General features: G+C 35.4%; 3 protein-coding genes across 10 annotated transcripts in view; 2 read left to right on the top strand and 1 right to left on the bottom strand.

Moving 5' to 3' along the window:
- Positions 1 to 610: 610 nt before the first annotated feature.
- On the bottom strand, positions 611 to 4,586 carry LOC111431971 (probable E3 ubiquitin-protein ligase RHB1A). Of its 3 annotated transcripts, XM_023068729.1 has the most exons (6): positions 4,571 to 4,586; positions 4,263 to 4,449; positions 2,263 to 2,351; positions 1,792 to 2,167; positions 1,573 to 1,682; positions 611 to 1,013 (listed from the first exon to the last, which is right to left on the bottom strand). In XM_023068729.1, the coding sequence occupies exons 3-6, from the start codon at positions 2,317 to 2,319 to the stop codon at positions 990 to 992; spliced, it is 567 nt and encodes a 188-aa protein (XP_022924497.1). In that variant the 5' UTR covers positions 2,320 to 2,351; positions 4,263 to 4,449; positions 4,571 to 4,586; the 3' UTR covers positions 611 to 989. The 3 variants fall into 3 exon arrangements, with proteins under 3 accessions (XP_022924497.1, XP_022924498.1, XP_022924496.1); XM_023068730.1 differs by lacking the exon at positions 4,571 to 4,586 and having other exon boundaries at positions 2,263 to 2,334; positions 4,263 to 4,555; XM_023068728.1 differs by lacking the exon at positions 4,571 to 4,586 and having other exon boundaries at positions 4,263 to 4,554.
- A 2,354-nt stretch (positions 4,587 to 6,940) lies between these two features.
- Positions 6,941 to 10,277, top strand: LOC111431968 (calmodulin-binding receptor-like cytoplasmic kinase 2). Its single transcript, XM_023068722.1, has 6 exons — positions 6,941 to 7,322; positions 7,943 to 8,175; positions 8,289 to 8,457; positions 8,541 to 8,630; positions 8,963 to 9,258; positions 9,681 to 10,277. The coding sequence occupies exons 1-6, from the start codon at positions 6,995 to 6,997 to the stop codon at positions 9,942 to 9,944; spliced, it is 1,380 nt and encodes a 459-aa protein (XP_022924490.1). The 5' UTR covers positions 6,941 to 6,994; the 3' UTR covers positions 9,945 to 10,277.
- Positions 10,278 to 11,118: 841 nt separating this feature from the next.
- LOC111431969 (DNA replication complex GINS protein SLD5) overlaps positions 11,119 to 14,582 on the top strand; it is a 5,606-nt gene continuing 2,142 nt past the window's right edge. For 2 of the 6 annotated variants that reach the window (XR_002708594.1, XM_023068723.1), the window contains exons 1-7: positions 11,119 to 11,255; positions 12,056 to 12,091; positions 12,204 to 12,427; positions 12,861 to 12,983; positions 13,241 to 13,323; positions 13,403 to 13,512; positions 14,385 to 14,484. Coding sequence is in view for 5 of the 6 variants with exons in the window: in XM_023068723.1 (XP_022924491.1) it covers positions 12,251 to 12,427; positions 12,861 to 12,983; positions 13,241 to 13,323; positions 13,403 to 13,512; positions 14,385 to 14,484 (593 nt within the window). In the remaining variant the exon portion in view is untranslated. Of the gene's footprint in view, positions 11,256 to 11,344; positions 11,392 to 11,898; positions 11,944 to 12,055; positions 12,092 to 12,203; positions 12,428 to 12,860; positions 12,984 to 13,240; positions 13,324 to 13,402; positions 13,513 to 14,384; positions 14,485 to 14,582 lie in introns of all 6 variants that reach the window. The other 4 variants (XM_023068726.1, XM_023068725.1, XM_023068727.1 and 1 more) reach the window with 4 other exon arrangements.

Raw genomic sequence — 14,582 nt, 5'->3', positions numbered from 1 at the left:
TGTAATTTTAAAAAATAATGAACCGTTCTTGATGTGTAGGTTGAATTAGATCAGTCAGGTGACATCTAAGTGACATAATCAAAATTGTAATAGCCCAAGCTCACCGCTAGCAAATATTGTTCGCTTTGGCCCGTTACGTATCGTCGTTAGCTTCACGATTTTAAAACATGTACACTAGAGAGAGGTTTCCACACTCTTATAAAAAATGTTTCGGTTCCCTCTCCAACTTATAAAAAATGTTCCAGTTCCCTCTCCAACCAATGTGAAATTTCACAATCCACCCCCTTAGGAGCCCAGCGTTCTTCCTGGCACACTGTCCGATGTTTGAGTCCGATACCATTTATCGAAAGAATTGAGTTAGAGAGGGGAACGAAACATTTTTTCACAAGGGTGTGAAAACCTCTCCCTATTTAATATGTTTTAATCCGTGAGGCTGACGACGATACGTAATGGGCCAAAGTAAACCATCTCTACCCGCAAGTGAGCTTGAGCTGTTACAAAAATAATTTGTATTCACCGACAACAGCTAATATCAATTAAAATTTCAAACTACTCTAAATTTTCATAAATGAAGTATCAAGACTAAAATTCTTATTCAGATACAGTGTTAGATTTCAATATAGAAGTGTGTGGTATATTTAAACTATCTAAAAACTGCACAAAGTTGGAGAGATCATAAAGCTCGAGATAAATGAGAAAGACATGTATGAATCTTACAAGAGTTCCATCAGAATTGATGATCAAATATTGTGAAAAGAATGAATATGCATGAACATCCAACAACATGAGGAACCAGACCATTATTTCTTCCTCGGCCTATGTATCGAATCGACTGCCTACGACAATTTATATCTCGAACTTGCAGCTATGAAGCAATCAACTTATCTATACAGCCATGGTTTTGAAAATGAACCTGTAATTGAACGCAGTGATGAACTGAGCTCAAGCTTGACTTTTAACGACTAGAGAAGTTTCTCATTTCTGCAGACTCAAGGTAACTCAAATATCGTCTCCTGCATAAAAAAATCGAGCAAAAAGTTCGATCAGCTTTGGAAGTGTTTTTTTATTTATATAGAACTCGGAAAATTGTCGTCTATGGCAACGTAAATGATGGACAGTGCTTGTAACGTCCCAAGCCCACTGCTAACAAATATTGTCCTCTTTGGACTTTCTCTTCTAAACTTTCCCTCAAGGTTATAAAATGTGTTTTTAAAACCGTGAGGCTGATGACGATATGTAACGAGCCAAAACGGATAATATCTGTGAGTGGTGGGTTTGGGCTGTTACAAATTGTACCAGAACCAGTCACAGGCTGGTGTGTCAGCGAGGACATTGAGCTAGAAAGGGAGGTAGATTGTGAGATCCCACGTCGGTTGGAATGGGGAATGAAGCATTCCTTATAAGAGTGTGAAAATCGTCTTCTTGGCAGACTCATTTTTAAAACCTTAAGGGAAAACCCGAAAGGGAAAGCCCAAAGAGGACAATATCTGCTAGCGGTGGGCTTGGGCTATTATAGCTAACAAGATCGAGATTCGAATTCTGTCAGCATACTCGTAGCTCGTTAGAACAAACCTTGTCGCAGATAGGACAGGCATTGCTTCTTTCGGTCCACTCGAGAAGGCAAGCAAGGTGAAAGTGATGCTTGCATTTTGTGATAATTTCTGGATGTTCAGAACCATACTCTACATAGGAGACACAATGTTAAACAAACATGAATTGGTGATTTGATAAGTGAAAAGAAGAATGATATGCAGAAGAGTATCAGTTTCTATAGATGCCAATGCAACTCACCTTCAAGACAAATGGGACAGACATCCTCTTCTTCGGTGACCGGACTGGGAGTATTGCCTTTCGACTTGGAGTGATCGAGTTTCCGTGGAGGGCCTCCGAGCAAAGGGCTGTCTTGGAACTTACAATCCAGTTCCCCAACAATTTTCAATGCTGATGAAGTTTTAAAACTGCATCCACATTTTGTTTCTTTAAAAGAGTTGAGATCTTTCGGTTGTGGACATTTCAAAGCTGCATCATACGGGAGAGGTGTCGGAGGGGCTCGGTAAGTGTTCGGTATCGACAAATCCAGGTTCAAATCATGTCCTGCACCAATGAGCATGGACCCTGAGCCACCATGAATTTCGGATGACTCACGCTCCTCCATAGACAGCGGGCACTGCAGAAAGGAGTGAATTTTGGATCTTAGTATTGGCCTAAAGAGAACAGGTGCAACAATGGTTCGTGATCGTGTGGAAAGGAAAATGAACTAACATAGTAGTATGCTGGAGTTCCATCCGATTTTCGGGTCGAACAGCAGCAGCCTCCCATTCTTTAATGATTTCTCTGATCCAACCCAGCAGCTGTTAGAACATGGTTTCCTGTTATATGGCCTAATGTTGTGCACAAACTTCGAGAACAGACGGTAAGGACAAAGAACTAATACAGATTGACAGTAAACACACGGATGCAAAGGTAGAAGAAGAACTGAGGCATTGTGAGATCCCACGTCGGTTGGAGAGGGGAACAAAGCATTCCTTATAAGGGTGTGGAAACCTCTCCTTAGTTGACACGGTTTAAAACTTAGAGAGGAAGCCCGAAAGGGAAATCCCAAAAGAGACAATATCTGATAGCGGTAGACTTGGACGGTTACAAATGATATCAGAGCTAGACATTGGGCGATGTGCCAATGAGGACACTGGCCTCCAAGGGGGTGGATTGTGAGATCCCACATCGATTGAAGAGGGGACCGAAGCATTCCTTATAAAGGTGTGAAAACCTCTCTCTAGTTAACGTATTTTAAAACCTTGAAGGGAAGTACGAAAGAGGACAATATCTGTTAGCTGTGGGCTTAGGCGGTCACAACATTGTAACATATGGAGCTGAAAATTCTTCTCCAAGAAAGGAGACAGGGAAACCAGTCTATAACTTGAAGATCAACAAGCAAAATTCTATTTCATCAATGTGGAAGGAGACAACGATTATGGCTTCCAAAATGTCTCGTTAATGAACAAAGCTAATTCTCACGACTCGAGATTCTAAAAACAACCCCAATATATTCGTAACCGCATATTGGTTTGGGCAAATAGTTTTGGATGTAGAAAGGAGGAACTTTAGTCATACTTCCCACAACCACCATATATCTCACCGTAATGAAATCTTTCACTTTCTTATTTTACTATGCTTCCCTCTGTTCGTAGAGTACACATTGTACAGAGTTTTGTTATTATGCATGCTAATGATTTAATAACTATTTTTGTAGCTCCATAACGTTTCAGTTTATGCTCCTACCTATTATCTGGATATACCAAGAAAGATGTACGGTTTAATGAGGCTACTACGAAATATTTACTCATGGGTGGGGCAAGTTCTTCTATTTTAGTTCATGGTTTCTCTTGGCTATATGGTTCATCCAGGGGAGAGATCGAGCTTCAAAAAATAGTAGGCGATATGGTGAGATATAAACACGGATGAATACCTCAAATGAACTAGACTACACAATCAAAGAGCCAAATTGCACATAACTACTAAAAATCTTAGCAGCACGAGTAACGAACCCGATTAGGTACCATCCTCGCTTAGCAGAGTTTAAACTTCATACAGTTGAGCCAAATTCAAACCATACTACAAATAACCACTGAATGCTTCATAATGAACACATAGACAAGATGCAAAAGTACTTCAAATCAACTTGAATTATATCATAAATATTGTGTCCATTAGACTTTGATTTGGTAAAAATTAATGAATGAAAACAACAAGGCGTTGAGAAGTCACTTTCCCACTGACTAACAAAGAAAAGAAACACAGAGAAACATCTCATGTTTCGCTCAAATGAACAGAGAGCACGTTTCAAAGGCAGCCATTAAAAGTGCACATAGCAAAATTTAAAAACCAGTGAACCCTTTACATTTTTGCTTCCACCGCCGTAGCTACAGCTCCAGAAAAGTTCTTAAATCCCCTCTAAATCTCTTTCTAATCCCCAGCTGCTTACAACCCCCAAGGAAACAAAAATCATTTGATCATCAACAATCCAACATGTTCTTCTTAGTTCAACTCGACTAAGATCATAGGTTTGAATAATAATAATAATAATAACTTCCATCAAGAACGATGAAAAAATCCACTATCCAACAGAAATTCAAAACGCTAATCAGCAAAACAAAACTCAGATCACAGAATCATCAGCAACAGCATTAACAAAAACGCAAAAGCTCAAAACGAATCGGAAAAACGAAATGATCAAGAACAAATGCGACGAAATCGAAACGAACCGATTAAGAGAATCGTCTGAGGAAGAAATTGGCGCCTGTGCTGAGCAGTGCAATTTCGGGCTGCAACTTCAATCCACGCGAGTCGCTTTCAAGAGCTGATTGAGGACGCCGATTTGCCATACAGCTCTCTCGATTACTAATTATTGTGCTGAATTTAATCAAAAGTTTTTGAATACCGCTTGTGTCTCTAAAATCGATACGAACAGACGCGACAATCGAAATTACGTTGAGAAAAAATCATAACGAAATGGACAAAAAGAAAAAGAAAAAGAAAAAGAAAAATGAACAGCTTTTCTCCTTGGACCTACCACAACAGAAAGCAGTGTTCATGAAGTGAATGAAATACAATAGTGTTTTTGTTATATGTTAGATAATATTTTATATTCTCGACGTGACATATATTATATCTATTAAACTATGTTTTAATTAACATATTTAAATTATATAAAGTTTTTTAAAATTATAATTAATGCTTGCTTTTTTATTTTATTTTTAATTAATTAAACTTTATGAAATAAAACCACCCATTTATAGTCAAGAATCACCGACTAAATGGAACGTATCTATTTAATATATATAAATTCTGGATTTCAATCATTTCGATTGGTCCTTTTCAATTAAATTATTAATTTGTATTAATTATGTAAACAAAATTCAATATCCTGTTATCGCACATGATATTGTCTTTCTTTTTTAGGATATCGCTATTTATTTATTTATTTATTTTTAATTGATTAATAGATAATAAAATTCAACATTAATAATTAATATTTTTGGAGAATAATAAAACAGTATTTTATTTAATTTTAGGTGAAATTTTCTGCATTCAAATAATTTCTTTATTATACATTTAATTTAGCCGACTTTAAAATTTATTAAAATAGCCCGACTTCTTTGACATGTTATCGTGTTCAACTATATTCGTATTCATCATATGGGTGCGGTGCACTTAAACGCCTGATTCAAGTACTCCCGAATCGTACAAATTGGTCACCTATTGCACGACTCACTAATTCTACTTAGGGTTCTCGATTCATGTTTTAATGTTTGAGTTAGTGGTTCGTGCAACTAAAAATATCGTATTTACCTAAAACGATACATAGATAGCTCGTAAAAATTTTCATTAGAAACATTTTCATAGTTTAACTCGAACAACATCGAGCGAAACCCAATAATTTTTTCAAAGGGAGTTTTGAAAAAATGAAAAAAAGAAAAAAATCTTACACGTTATGCTTTGAACGTGGAAGGATTCTTAGAAAAAGAACGTTCGCCGACATTTAAGACCGAGATGGTGGCAACTATCAACAAGATACCCACTAACAACAACATTTCAATTCTATACAAAAATATTTATCGTTAACGTTTCAAACATCTGACCTTTTTGTTGAAAATATATGTCTCTGAGTTGATCTAGGTAGGAATAAGTCTTCGTCCCCTAATTAATAATATTATTATTTTATTCATTTTAGTTCAAATTATAATAAATAAAAAAATCTAAAAAATGACGCATTTAATGTCCAGCCCGCCATCATCCGCAAATTGCCTTGCAGCTGCGAAGAGGGCCAAGTCCTCTCATTTTCATAAATTCAACGGGCCGCATTAAATTCATTGGGCTTCTCAAACCAACTGAAAAAATCAATAATTAAATCACCTAAATATTATTTAATCACGTTCAAAATTATTTATTTAGTTTAATTTAAATAATAGGATATCTCGATATTTGTTCGAGAACAACACTCGTGGGATTGTAATTTTTTTTTTATGATAATTGATATTTTATTTATTAAATTATGCTCGAATCAATATATGATATCTTAATCAATGAAGATTTTAGATCTATAAATTTACGATTATAAAGTTCATTTTTCACTTAGGGACGAGTATAAATTATAAACCTTGAATTTAAAATTTAATGTTTTAAATTTCCACGTCACACCGGATTTATGAATTCAAAATCATTACATTAGATGTGATCGGCAATCTCCCAACCTAACCCCACCATCTCCCTCTTTGATTAACTTATAATCTAAGTGTCACCTTCCTTCTTTCACCATAATTGAAACTCTAATTTTTCGTTAAAAATAAATAATAAAAAATAATAATTTTGGCCTAGAAAGTTTCGTTATTATTTGGTAGAAGCTGCTCGGATGAGAGGGACAACCACTTTTGATAACAAAATTTAAATCATTTAAAAAATTTGAGTATATGTTCGATAATTTTATAATATATCGTTTTTTTTTATTGCAAGAATTTGAAATTTTTAGTTTAGTAATTATAAATATGTTTAAATGATAAAAAAATTTAATACGTTAAAATTTGAAATTAAAAAATAATCAATTTATTTGTTAAATAAATGGAAAAGTTTTTATATATATATATATATATATATATATATATATATATATAATATATGTTATTAAATAGTGTTTTTTTGGATGGATGGAATTAAAAAAAAAGAAAAAAAAAATAAGGAGAGAACTTTTCAAATAATAGTAGAAAGGAAATTTCTTTTCAAACACATTCACGCGGGGGCGCGTGGGTATCTCTAACGGCGTACATTAGAAGGGCATTGACGGACCAATCAGCATAAATCTTGAATTTGACGCTAGCGCACGTTAGCGTCATCGACCTCTTTTCTATTCTTTTTTTTTTTTTTTTTAACTTTCTCAACAATAACATTAATAGGTACCGCCATTTCTGAGAGTCTTGTTGGTTTTACTCTGTTAGCGCCAATGACGAGCTCAAGTCCGTGGCACGGCGGTGAGCGGCGGTATTCTAGCTCCAGCGGGGAGCGGCGGTATTCTAGCTCCAGCGGTGAGCGGCGGAATTCTAGCTCTGTCAGTGAGAGGCGGAACTCCAGCTCCCGTTGTAGTGGATCGCCTTATCTTTCTTACTTGCCCAGTCCCGATGTGTCCGCTGGTATGGAATCCCGTTCCCGACTTAATCCGGTGAAAGCCGCTGCACGGTCCGTCGCCGGAGCTTTCATTACTTGCTTTACACCGCCGGAGAAGGAAACTTCGCCGGGTTTTGGTATTGGTAGCGAATTTCGTCATTCTTCAGGTAATACTTGATTTTAAGCTTGGGGAATGAGAAAGACTTGGATCACCTGTCTTAGCTTTTGGTTTATCTTTTAAGAAACTGGTAGTGAAGATGAATGAATAGGTCTCGTTGCGGCGTCTTTTCAGAGCTGTTAACCTACTGTTTAATGTTATCTCTTTTCTGTTGGTTTTTGGATCGTGGATGTTCGTCTGAAATTTTGGTGAAGATTTTAGTCTTGCTTGTTTTCTACACTATCTCAACTTGGAAATTCCCTGTTCTTGATAATTGCAAAAACATATTCTCCAAGACTCGCTTATCTGTTTCTAATCGTAGATTGTCTGAGATAGAGGCTTTCTTAACCTTGTGATACATTGAGATTTGAAACTCTTTGTCTTTTGCGCATTAAATTCTATCATTTATTTGTTAGATAACTAGAGGAAGATAGGAACAAGTGGATTTTCCGAATCATTTATGAAGTTCCTGAAATTGAGTCAGTTAAGAAACTGCAATTACCAATTTCAGTCTTCGTGGGCTGTCTGGTTCAAATTGTTCTCTCTTTCAAAGGGAAAATAAGCAGTAAACCACTTATTCCGATTGTGATCTTAGGATGAATTTGTGTGTTTTATATCTCTGTAATTCAGATGCTTCCAGTCATAATAGCAAAAGAAATCAAGGATCTAGGCGAGAAACCCACTTCAGTTCAAATCTAGCTGCCCATGATCGAGAGCCTGGATCTTTAAGGATCAGCATAGAAGAAATCCGCAAGGCTACGAAGAACTTCTCCGCATCTTCAAAAATTGGCCAAGGGGGTTTTGGGGCTGTCTACAAGGGGAAACTTGATGGAGTTCTTGTGGCAATAAAACGTGCCAAGAAGGTTAAATTTGATTCTTAAGCAGTTTATGGCTTATTGCTTTCAATCACCATCTCTGTTCATTGTTGTTAACGTGGATTCATTTTTTTTTTCTTTCATAACCTCTTTCTCTGCAGAGTGTATATGATAATAATTTGGGCGTGGAGTTTCAAAGCGAGATCCAAACACTTGCACAAGTAGAACATTTAAATCTGGTTAAGTTCTATGGATATCTGGAACATGAAGATGAAAGAATCGTCATTGTTGAGTATGTGCCGAATGGGACACTCAGAGAGCACTTAGAATGTGAGTTACTTTGTTTCAGCTTTATCCTCTCTTTAAACTACACAGTTTAGTACTCTTATCTGAATCACCAAACTTGATGGCAGGCATCCATGGCACTACTCTTGACCTTGCTACAAGGCTCGCCATTGCAACCGATGTGGCTCATGCAATAACGTATCTTCATATGTATACAGGTATGGATTTGATTTGGTGCTCAACTCATCTTAACTATATAGAACCTAGTGCGCGTCTGGAATGACTTTTGGGAGGCTGAAAAGTGTTTCTATGGGCCAATGGCACTTTTAAAACAAAACATGTACAGTTCTTTATGGAAAGATGCTCAATTAATGATTCTTCCAAACTTGTTTATTGAAGAACACATTCTAAACTCAAATCTTAATGTATCTTCGTTGAAATCTAGAGTCGTTATAGCTGTTGATTTTATTAGATCATACATCTTCTGTTGATTTTATTAGATCATACATCTTCTGGTTCTTGTTGGCCTGACTATACTTGCTGTGTGTAGATCGTCCCATCATTCATAGAGACATAAAGTCTTCCAACATTCTCTTGACCGAGAATTATAGAGCCAAAGTTGCGGACTTTGGCTTTGCAAGACTTGCAGCAGACGGCGATGCGACCCATGTGTCCACTCAAGTCAAAGGAACTGCTGGCTACTTAGACCCAGAATATCTCAAAACTTACCAACTGACTGAAAAGAGTGATATCTATTCATTTGGTGTTTTGTTGGTTGAATTAGTCACAGGCAGGCGCCCCATAGAACCCAAACGAGAACTTGACCAGCGGATCACTCCAAAATGGGTGAGCCTTTTTCTCTCTTCGCTTCACTACTAGTTTAGGATTATATATCATAACCGTAGAGAATACGTTGAGGATTGTTGAGAGGGAGTTCCAAATTGGTTAATTAAGGAAATGATCATGAGTTTATAAGTAAGGAATATTATCTCTATTGATACGAGATTTTTTGGGGAAACCAAAAAGAGCCACGAGAGCTTATGCTCAAAGTGAACAATATTATACCATTGTATAGGTTGGTGGATCTTAACCGAATATAGTCCATAGTAGTTACATAAATGACACTATCTCTATTGGTACGTAGTTTTTAGTAGAATCTAAAAAATAGCTCATGTGAATACAAATTCAATCTAAATAAGATCGTACCATGGTGAGAAACTAATTATCATTTGTTCTTCACACACTGCTCTGCGTTGACATAAATGTAGGCCATGAAGAAGTTTTGTGAAGGAGAGGCCAGCACACTTTTGGACCCAAATCTAGAGCAAACAACTGCAAATCATTCAGCAGCGGAAAAGATTCTGGAGTTGGCCTTACAATGCTTGGCTCCCCGGAGGCATAGTCGGCCGAGCATGAGGAGATGTGCAGAGATACTCTGGAGCATACGCAAGGACCACAGAGATCTGACAGCTCCTGATCTCCGTTCATTCTCTACAAACTCACAAAGGAGTGCCTCGGTAAGAGAAAAATGAAACTCAAATCTTGGTTCATAATCGTGATAAATTTGGAATTCTCGATCCTATGAAGAACAAAGCTCTCTTAGAATCTCTATTCCACGAAGCAAGCAGATTCCCAGAACGTATGTTTCTCTTCTTATGTTCATTGGTGAGATTATATTCGTTTGGCTTGTGTGCTAGCTGCATTCTTTAGCTTCATTTAGGCTGCTAATAATACTCTCTTTTGCTTGTAAAGTTGTGTATTTAGCTACCTCAAGGATGATTGATTGGTTTCTGTTGTGACTTTGTTCATCATTTGTGACTGAATAGTTAATAAATTGATTAGGAAATGGAGAAACTTCTGCCCAATCTCTTGTTCAGAACTAGGAAGTCGTACCGATGTTAGTTATTTCTCTTGCAGCTTTTGTTACTGTCGCTACCGGCACAAAGTTAGCCGATACTTTTTCACTAGATACAATCATTACTTCTACGAGAAAAGAATTTTACGATCCGAGGTCTTCTACACCACACGACATTGCTCTGTCAGATTTTTGTCCATTTAGACTCGAGACACGAGTATCTCCCACATGCCTAGTGAAATTTCGTTTATCATAAGTGAGACAAAAAAATATATTTTTTAAAATTATATATATATATTTAATTTAAAGGTTTAAAATCAGACCAAATTTAATTGAGAATTTGTGGCCCAATTTTAATTTTTATACTCTTCAAATGTATTATTGGAAGAGTTTCAATTATTTTCTATATTTAATGTTTAAAATTTTAATTTCAATGACTTATTGTTAAAAATTTCATAAAAAATAACAATTTAGTAATTATAAAAGAGTATTTGTAATTATTTATTATTGTAATTTTAATTTTTTTGAACAATTTAACTTGTAATCCTTTAATTTTTAAGGATTTAATTATTATTGTAAAAAATTTCATCAAAATTAAATGTAAATTTATATTATTAAATTACGTAGAATTTGTGGCTTATAATCATAATAGGTTCGTAATTAGTTTAAAGTTTATTGATCTATTTATATTATAATTTTTATTAAATCTTAACACCACTAATATTCATGGTAGTAAATAAATGTTATAAATTTAAATTAAAACATTAAATTATAATATATTAAAATTTAGGACAAATAATAAAATTCAGAAACACAACTCACTGAATTGATTTTTCGCTTTTTTTTTTTTAATAAATAAAAATTGAAAACCCGCCGGAGCGCAGAGTCATTCTTCATTTGGCGCCATTTCGCTCCCTTTGGCTTTTCCAGTTCTCCCAAAATACGAGACGCACCCATTCTCTCCATTTCGCTATCTGCTTCGTTCTTCGTAAGTATTCGTTGAATTTCATATGGACTATTTCTTTTTCACAACTGGTTTTGCTGAATTCACTGTTCTTTTTCTTCTGTTGTTGGGAGGGGTTAATGTTTGAGCTAGGAAGCTTGCGATTGGCGGAGACGGGAAGGTGAGGGTGCGATCTTAGTTTTCTCTCAAATCTCTTGTAGTCGCGGGGGATGCTTTCCTGATGAATTTGAGTTTCTTGACTGAACTGTAATCTTCTCTGGTAATAGTTGGATTACTAACCTAGAAATCAGTCTGTTGTTTTTCCCTCCCACTCGTGACTTGTCTTTCGCATACCTGATTTTTGACTAAAATTATAGGTTTTTAAAGAATCCTCAAACCAAGAGTTTAGAATGAAATTCGTCTCTGTATTTGGAATAGAGGTTCTATCACAATGTTATTATGGATATATTAGTTATTAGTTAGGGAAGTTGTTAGGATATTTGGTTATAAATAGAGGAGTAAGGAAGGAAGAAATTAGACATTATTTTGGTTACTGAATTAGGGTTTGAGAGATTTGCAAGTACCTCGAATTACTTGTTTATCTTGTAAATTTCTTTACCTTTCATATTCCAATACATTGTGATTATGTTTTGGTTCCTATCATTCTGATCTCAGTTAAACTCTACAGTATCTAAGCCTGTAATTTGTGCTTATTTGAACATTGTTATTTGAGGTGAGGTCAGAGAGCGTTAGTATTGGGTTAGGAGGGCCCTTAATCCCTATCTTGTTGTCATCCCCATTGAGAAGCCATTGACCTTGCCACTTTTCATTTGTCTTCAATGTAGCGGCCATTTCATAGTCGCAGACACACCAAAAAGGGGGTAATAAGACCTGGAAAATTCCCAATTGTTGATTTAAGTTTGCCATTCTAAGTCACAACGAAACACCAATTGGCAGCAATTCTGATTGGACTTCTCATCTCAATTTGTTTAGGCATTGATAAGAAAACATTCTGGGAGTCATCAGAATAATTGAACAACATGGCATCAAGTTTGGGAGGGGCGTCGGTGTCGCAAACAGATGATTTTGAGACGTTCACTCCAACGACAGATGTTGAGCCTCTAAAGAGGGCCTGGCGTAATGAAAAAGCTGCTCCTGAGATTCTACCCTTTGAGGCATCTTTGGTTGGGAGAATCAAAGAGCAGATTCAATTAATGGTATTCCAGAATTCTGCCTTAATGCCTGTTCAGTTCCCAAGGAATTGTAGGGAAAGAAAATCAGTTGCAATATCACAACTGATGCAATCCCGATGTTGTTAATTATGGAATAATTGAATATCACCTCTGGAATTTTAGTAATTCAAGATTTCATTTACATAAAATCCAGTTTCTGAAATTGCAATTTTAGTTCATATATTTGATTCTCAAAATTTATTTTATAAATTTATAAAAAGAATTGGTAATTGTCCGATCAACGCCCTTTTGTTTCACATTCCACACACACACAAAATTATCATACAGATTTTCTTGGTAGCAAACTAAAAATACATATTGATACATTGTTCTTAAATTATAATAATTCTTCAATTGTGTGGTCCATTTACCTTATTCATAGATTACTGACATTGATACCATTCTCATCCGTTTTCAGGAAGATACTATAGAGGAATATTCAAGAAGTGGTATCGATCCCCTAATTGTATCACTCTATCAGATGGATTTAGATAGGACACAGTTCTTGTTAAGATCATATATTAGGATTCGCTTACAGAAGGTACAACCTAACTATGGTTTAGTTTTGTTCGGAGACAGTAGTTATGCTTTTGTTTCTCGTTTTTCCTTTTCTCCATTTTATATTTCGTGTAAGTTCATAATGATTTCATTGCGTTTGAAATCATATTTTTGTACATTCCACACAAGCATAGAGAACAGATCATGACCCAACTAGAAAATCGATTTAATTCTCCAACTCAAGTTCCATGTATGCTACTATTTCGCTTCCATAATTCTAAAACAATCTTTCTCCCCCAGATTGAGAAGTACATGCTCTATATCTTGAAGTCAGATGAACTTTTCAGACGTCTTTCTGAGGAAGAGATAACATTTACTGATAGGTGAATGCTATATCATATAGTTCATTTTCTAATGGTCTAGTTGTTTTCTTCTTCTTCTGACATTCATGTTGTGGCGCAGGTGTAGTCATGATATGAAAAAACATTTTGATGAGAGTGTTCTATCAAAATTGCCAAATAATTATCAGGACATTTTGAGGCAATCTATAATAAGTGAAGAGGATGACATGGGTACTCAAACACCTTCAAAATAAATTCTTTGATTGTTTACATAAATCACTGAATCACATGCTCTCTCACCTTTTTTTTTCTTTCTTTTTTTTTTTTGTGTGTGTTTTTTTAATGTTCACATTCATGTTATGTATTCCTCAATTTGTATCTGCAGATGGTAATGTATGTGGACATGGTGCAATTCCTTTAGTAAGATCAATCTATTGGATCTTGGTTCGTTAAAGAGCATTGATGAACTTCTTTGATTAAATAGTTCATAATGGAATTGCAATAATTTTAAGAAGTTAAGGTTCCGAAAGATTTAGCTTCCTTTCAGTATTCCTATCATTGGTGCTTTTCAAAGAACTGCATAGGTGCTCGGAATTAGAACTTATTTGATACTTCCACGCGATGTTCTCTGACAATGTATTGGCACGAGAGTAACTTAAAGTCAATATGTAGAATAGTTCTGATCAATTCTCATGTAGGATTTTTATTTCCAATCTGCCGCCATATTTTTTTTCTCTCCCATGCTTCTTAGTTGGATGTCTCGTCAGATAGAGTGAATTTGTCCTGCCTTATAAACTGTCAGATTTTTTTTTTTTTTGGGTTTAAATACTCTTTGGTCCCTATATTTTTTGCCTTGATTCATTTTGTTTCTTGAACTTTTATCATTGGTTCATTTTGATTTCTATATTTTCAAAATGTCCATTTTGGTCCCCGTACTTTTAAAAACCTACCATTTTGGTCCATTCATTTTTCTTATATTGATTTGGCTTATTTCTGCATCATATTCCTTTGGAAGTTATCAGCACGTGTGAAATTTTATTGATGTAAATTTGATTAATTACATGTTATTTGAATGTTCATGATTTTGGTTTTGTCTGATTCAGTTCCAGAACCTCCACTGGACACGTTTGTGGTCTGCAAAAGTAAGGAATATCTTGAACATATACAGCTTGAGGATGAGGAAGAGAGGGCATCTAGTAGAGTGTAACTTTTCTTTTCCCTCTTTTGTATCATTTTACTCCTTTTGTAGTTTTTTTTTTTTTTTTTTTTTTTTTTTTTTTTTTTTTTTTTTTTTTTTTTTT

Source organism: Cucurbita moschata, unplaced genomic scaffold (assembly GCF_002738365.1).
Source record: "Cucurbita moschata cultivar Rifu unplaced genomic scaffold, Cmos_1.0 Cmo_Scf00037, whole genome shotgun sequence".
Lineage (NCBI taxonomy): Eukaryota > Viridiplantae > Streptophyta > Magnoliopsida > Cucurbitales > Cucurbitaceae > Cucurbita > Cucurbita moschata.
The sequence above is the reverse complement of the archived record's forward strand: the minus strand, read 5'-3'. Positions and strand labels throughout refer to the sequence as shown.

Excerpts from the sequence above, each read along its gene's own strand:
- LOC111431971 (XM_023068729.1), bottom strand. The coding sequence starts at position 2,319 with ATGGGAGGCTGCTGCTGTTCGACCCGAAAATCGGATGGAACTCCAGCA. Across the intron at positions 1,683-1,791 it reads CTGTCCCATTTGTCTTGAAG|AGTATGGTTCTGAACATCCA; the intron begins GTGAGTTGCATT and ends TCTCCTATGTAG. Across the intron at positions 1,014-1,572 it reads CCTGTCCTATCTGCGACAAG|GAGACGATATTTGAGTTACC; the intron begins GTTTGTTCTAAC and ends TTTTTTATGCAG.
- LOC111431968 (XM_023068722.1), top strand. The coding sequence starts at position 6,995 with ATGACGAGCTCAAGTCCGTGGCACGGCGGTGAGCGGCGGTATTCTAGC. Across the intron at positions 7,323-7,942 it reads CGAATTTCGTCATTCTTCAG|ATGCTTCCAGTCATAATAGC; the intron begins GTAATACTTGAT and ends TCTGTAATTCAG. Across the intron at positions 8,458-8,540 it reads ACTCAGAGAGCACTTAGAAT|GCATCCATGGCACTACTCTT; the intron begins GTGAGTTACTTT and ends ACTTGATGGCAG.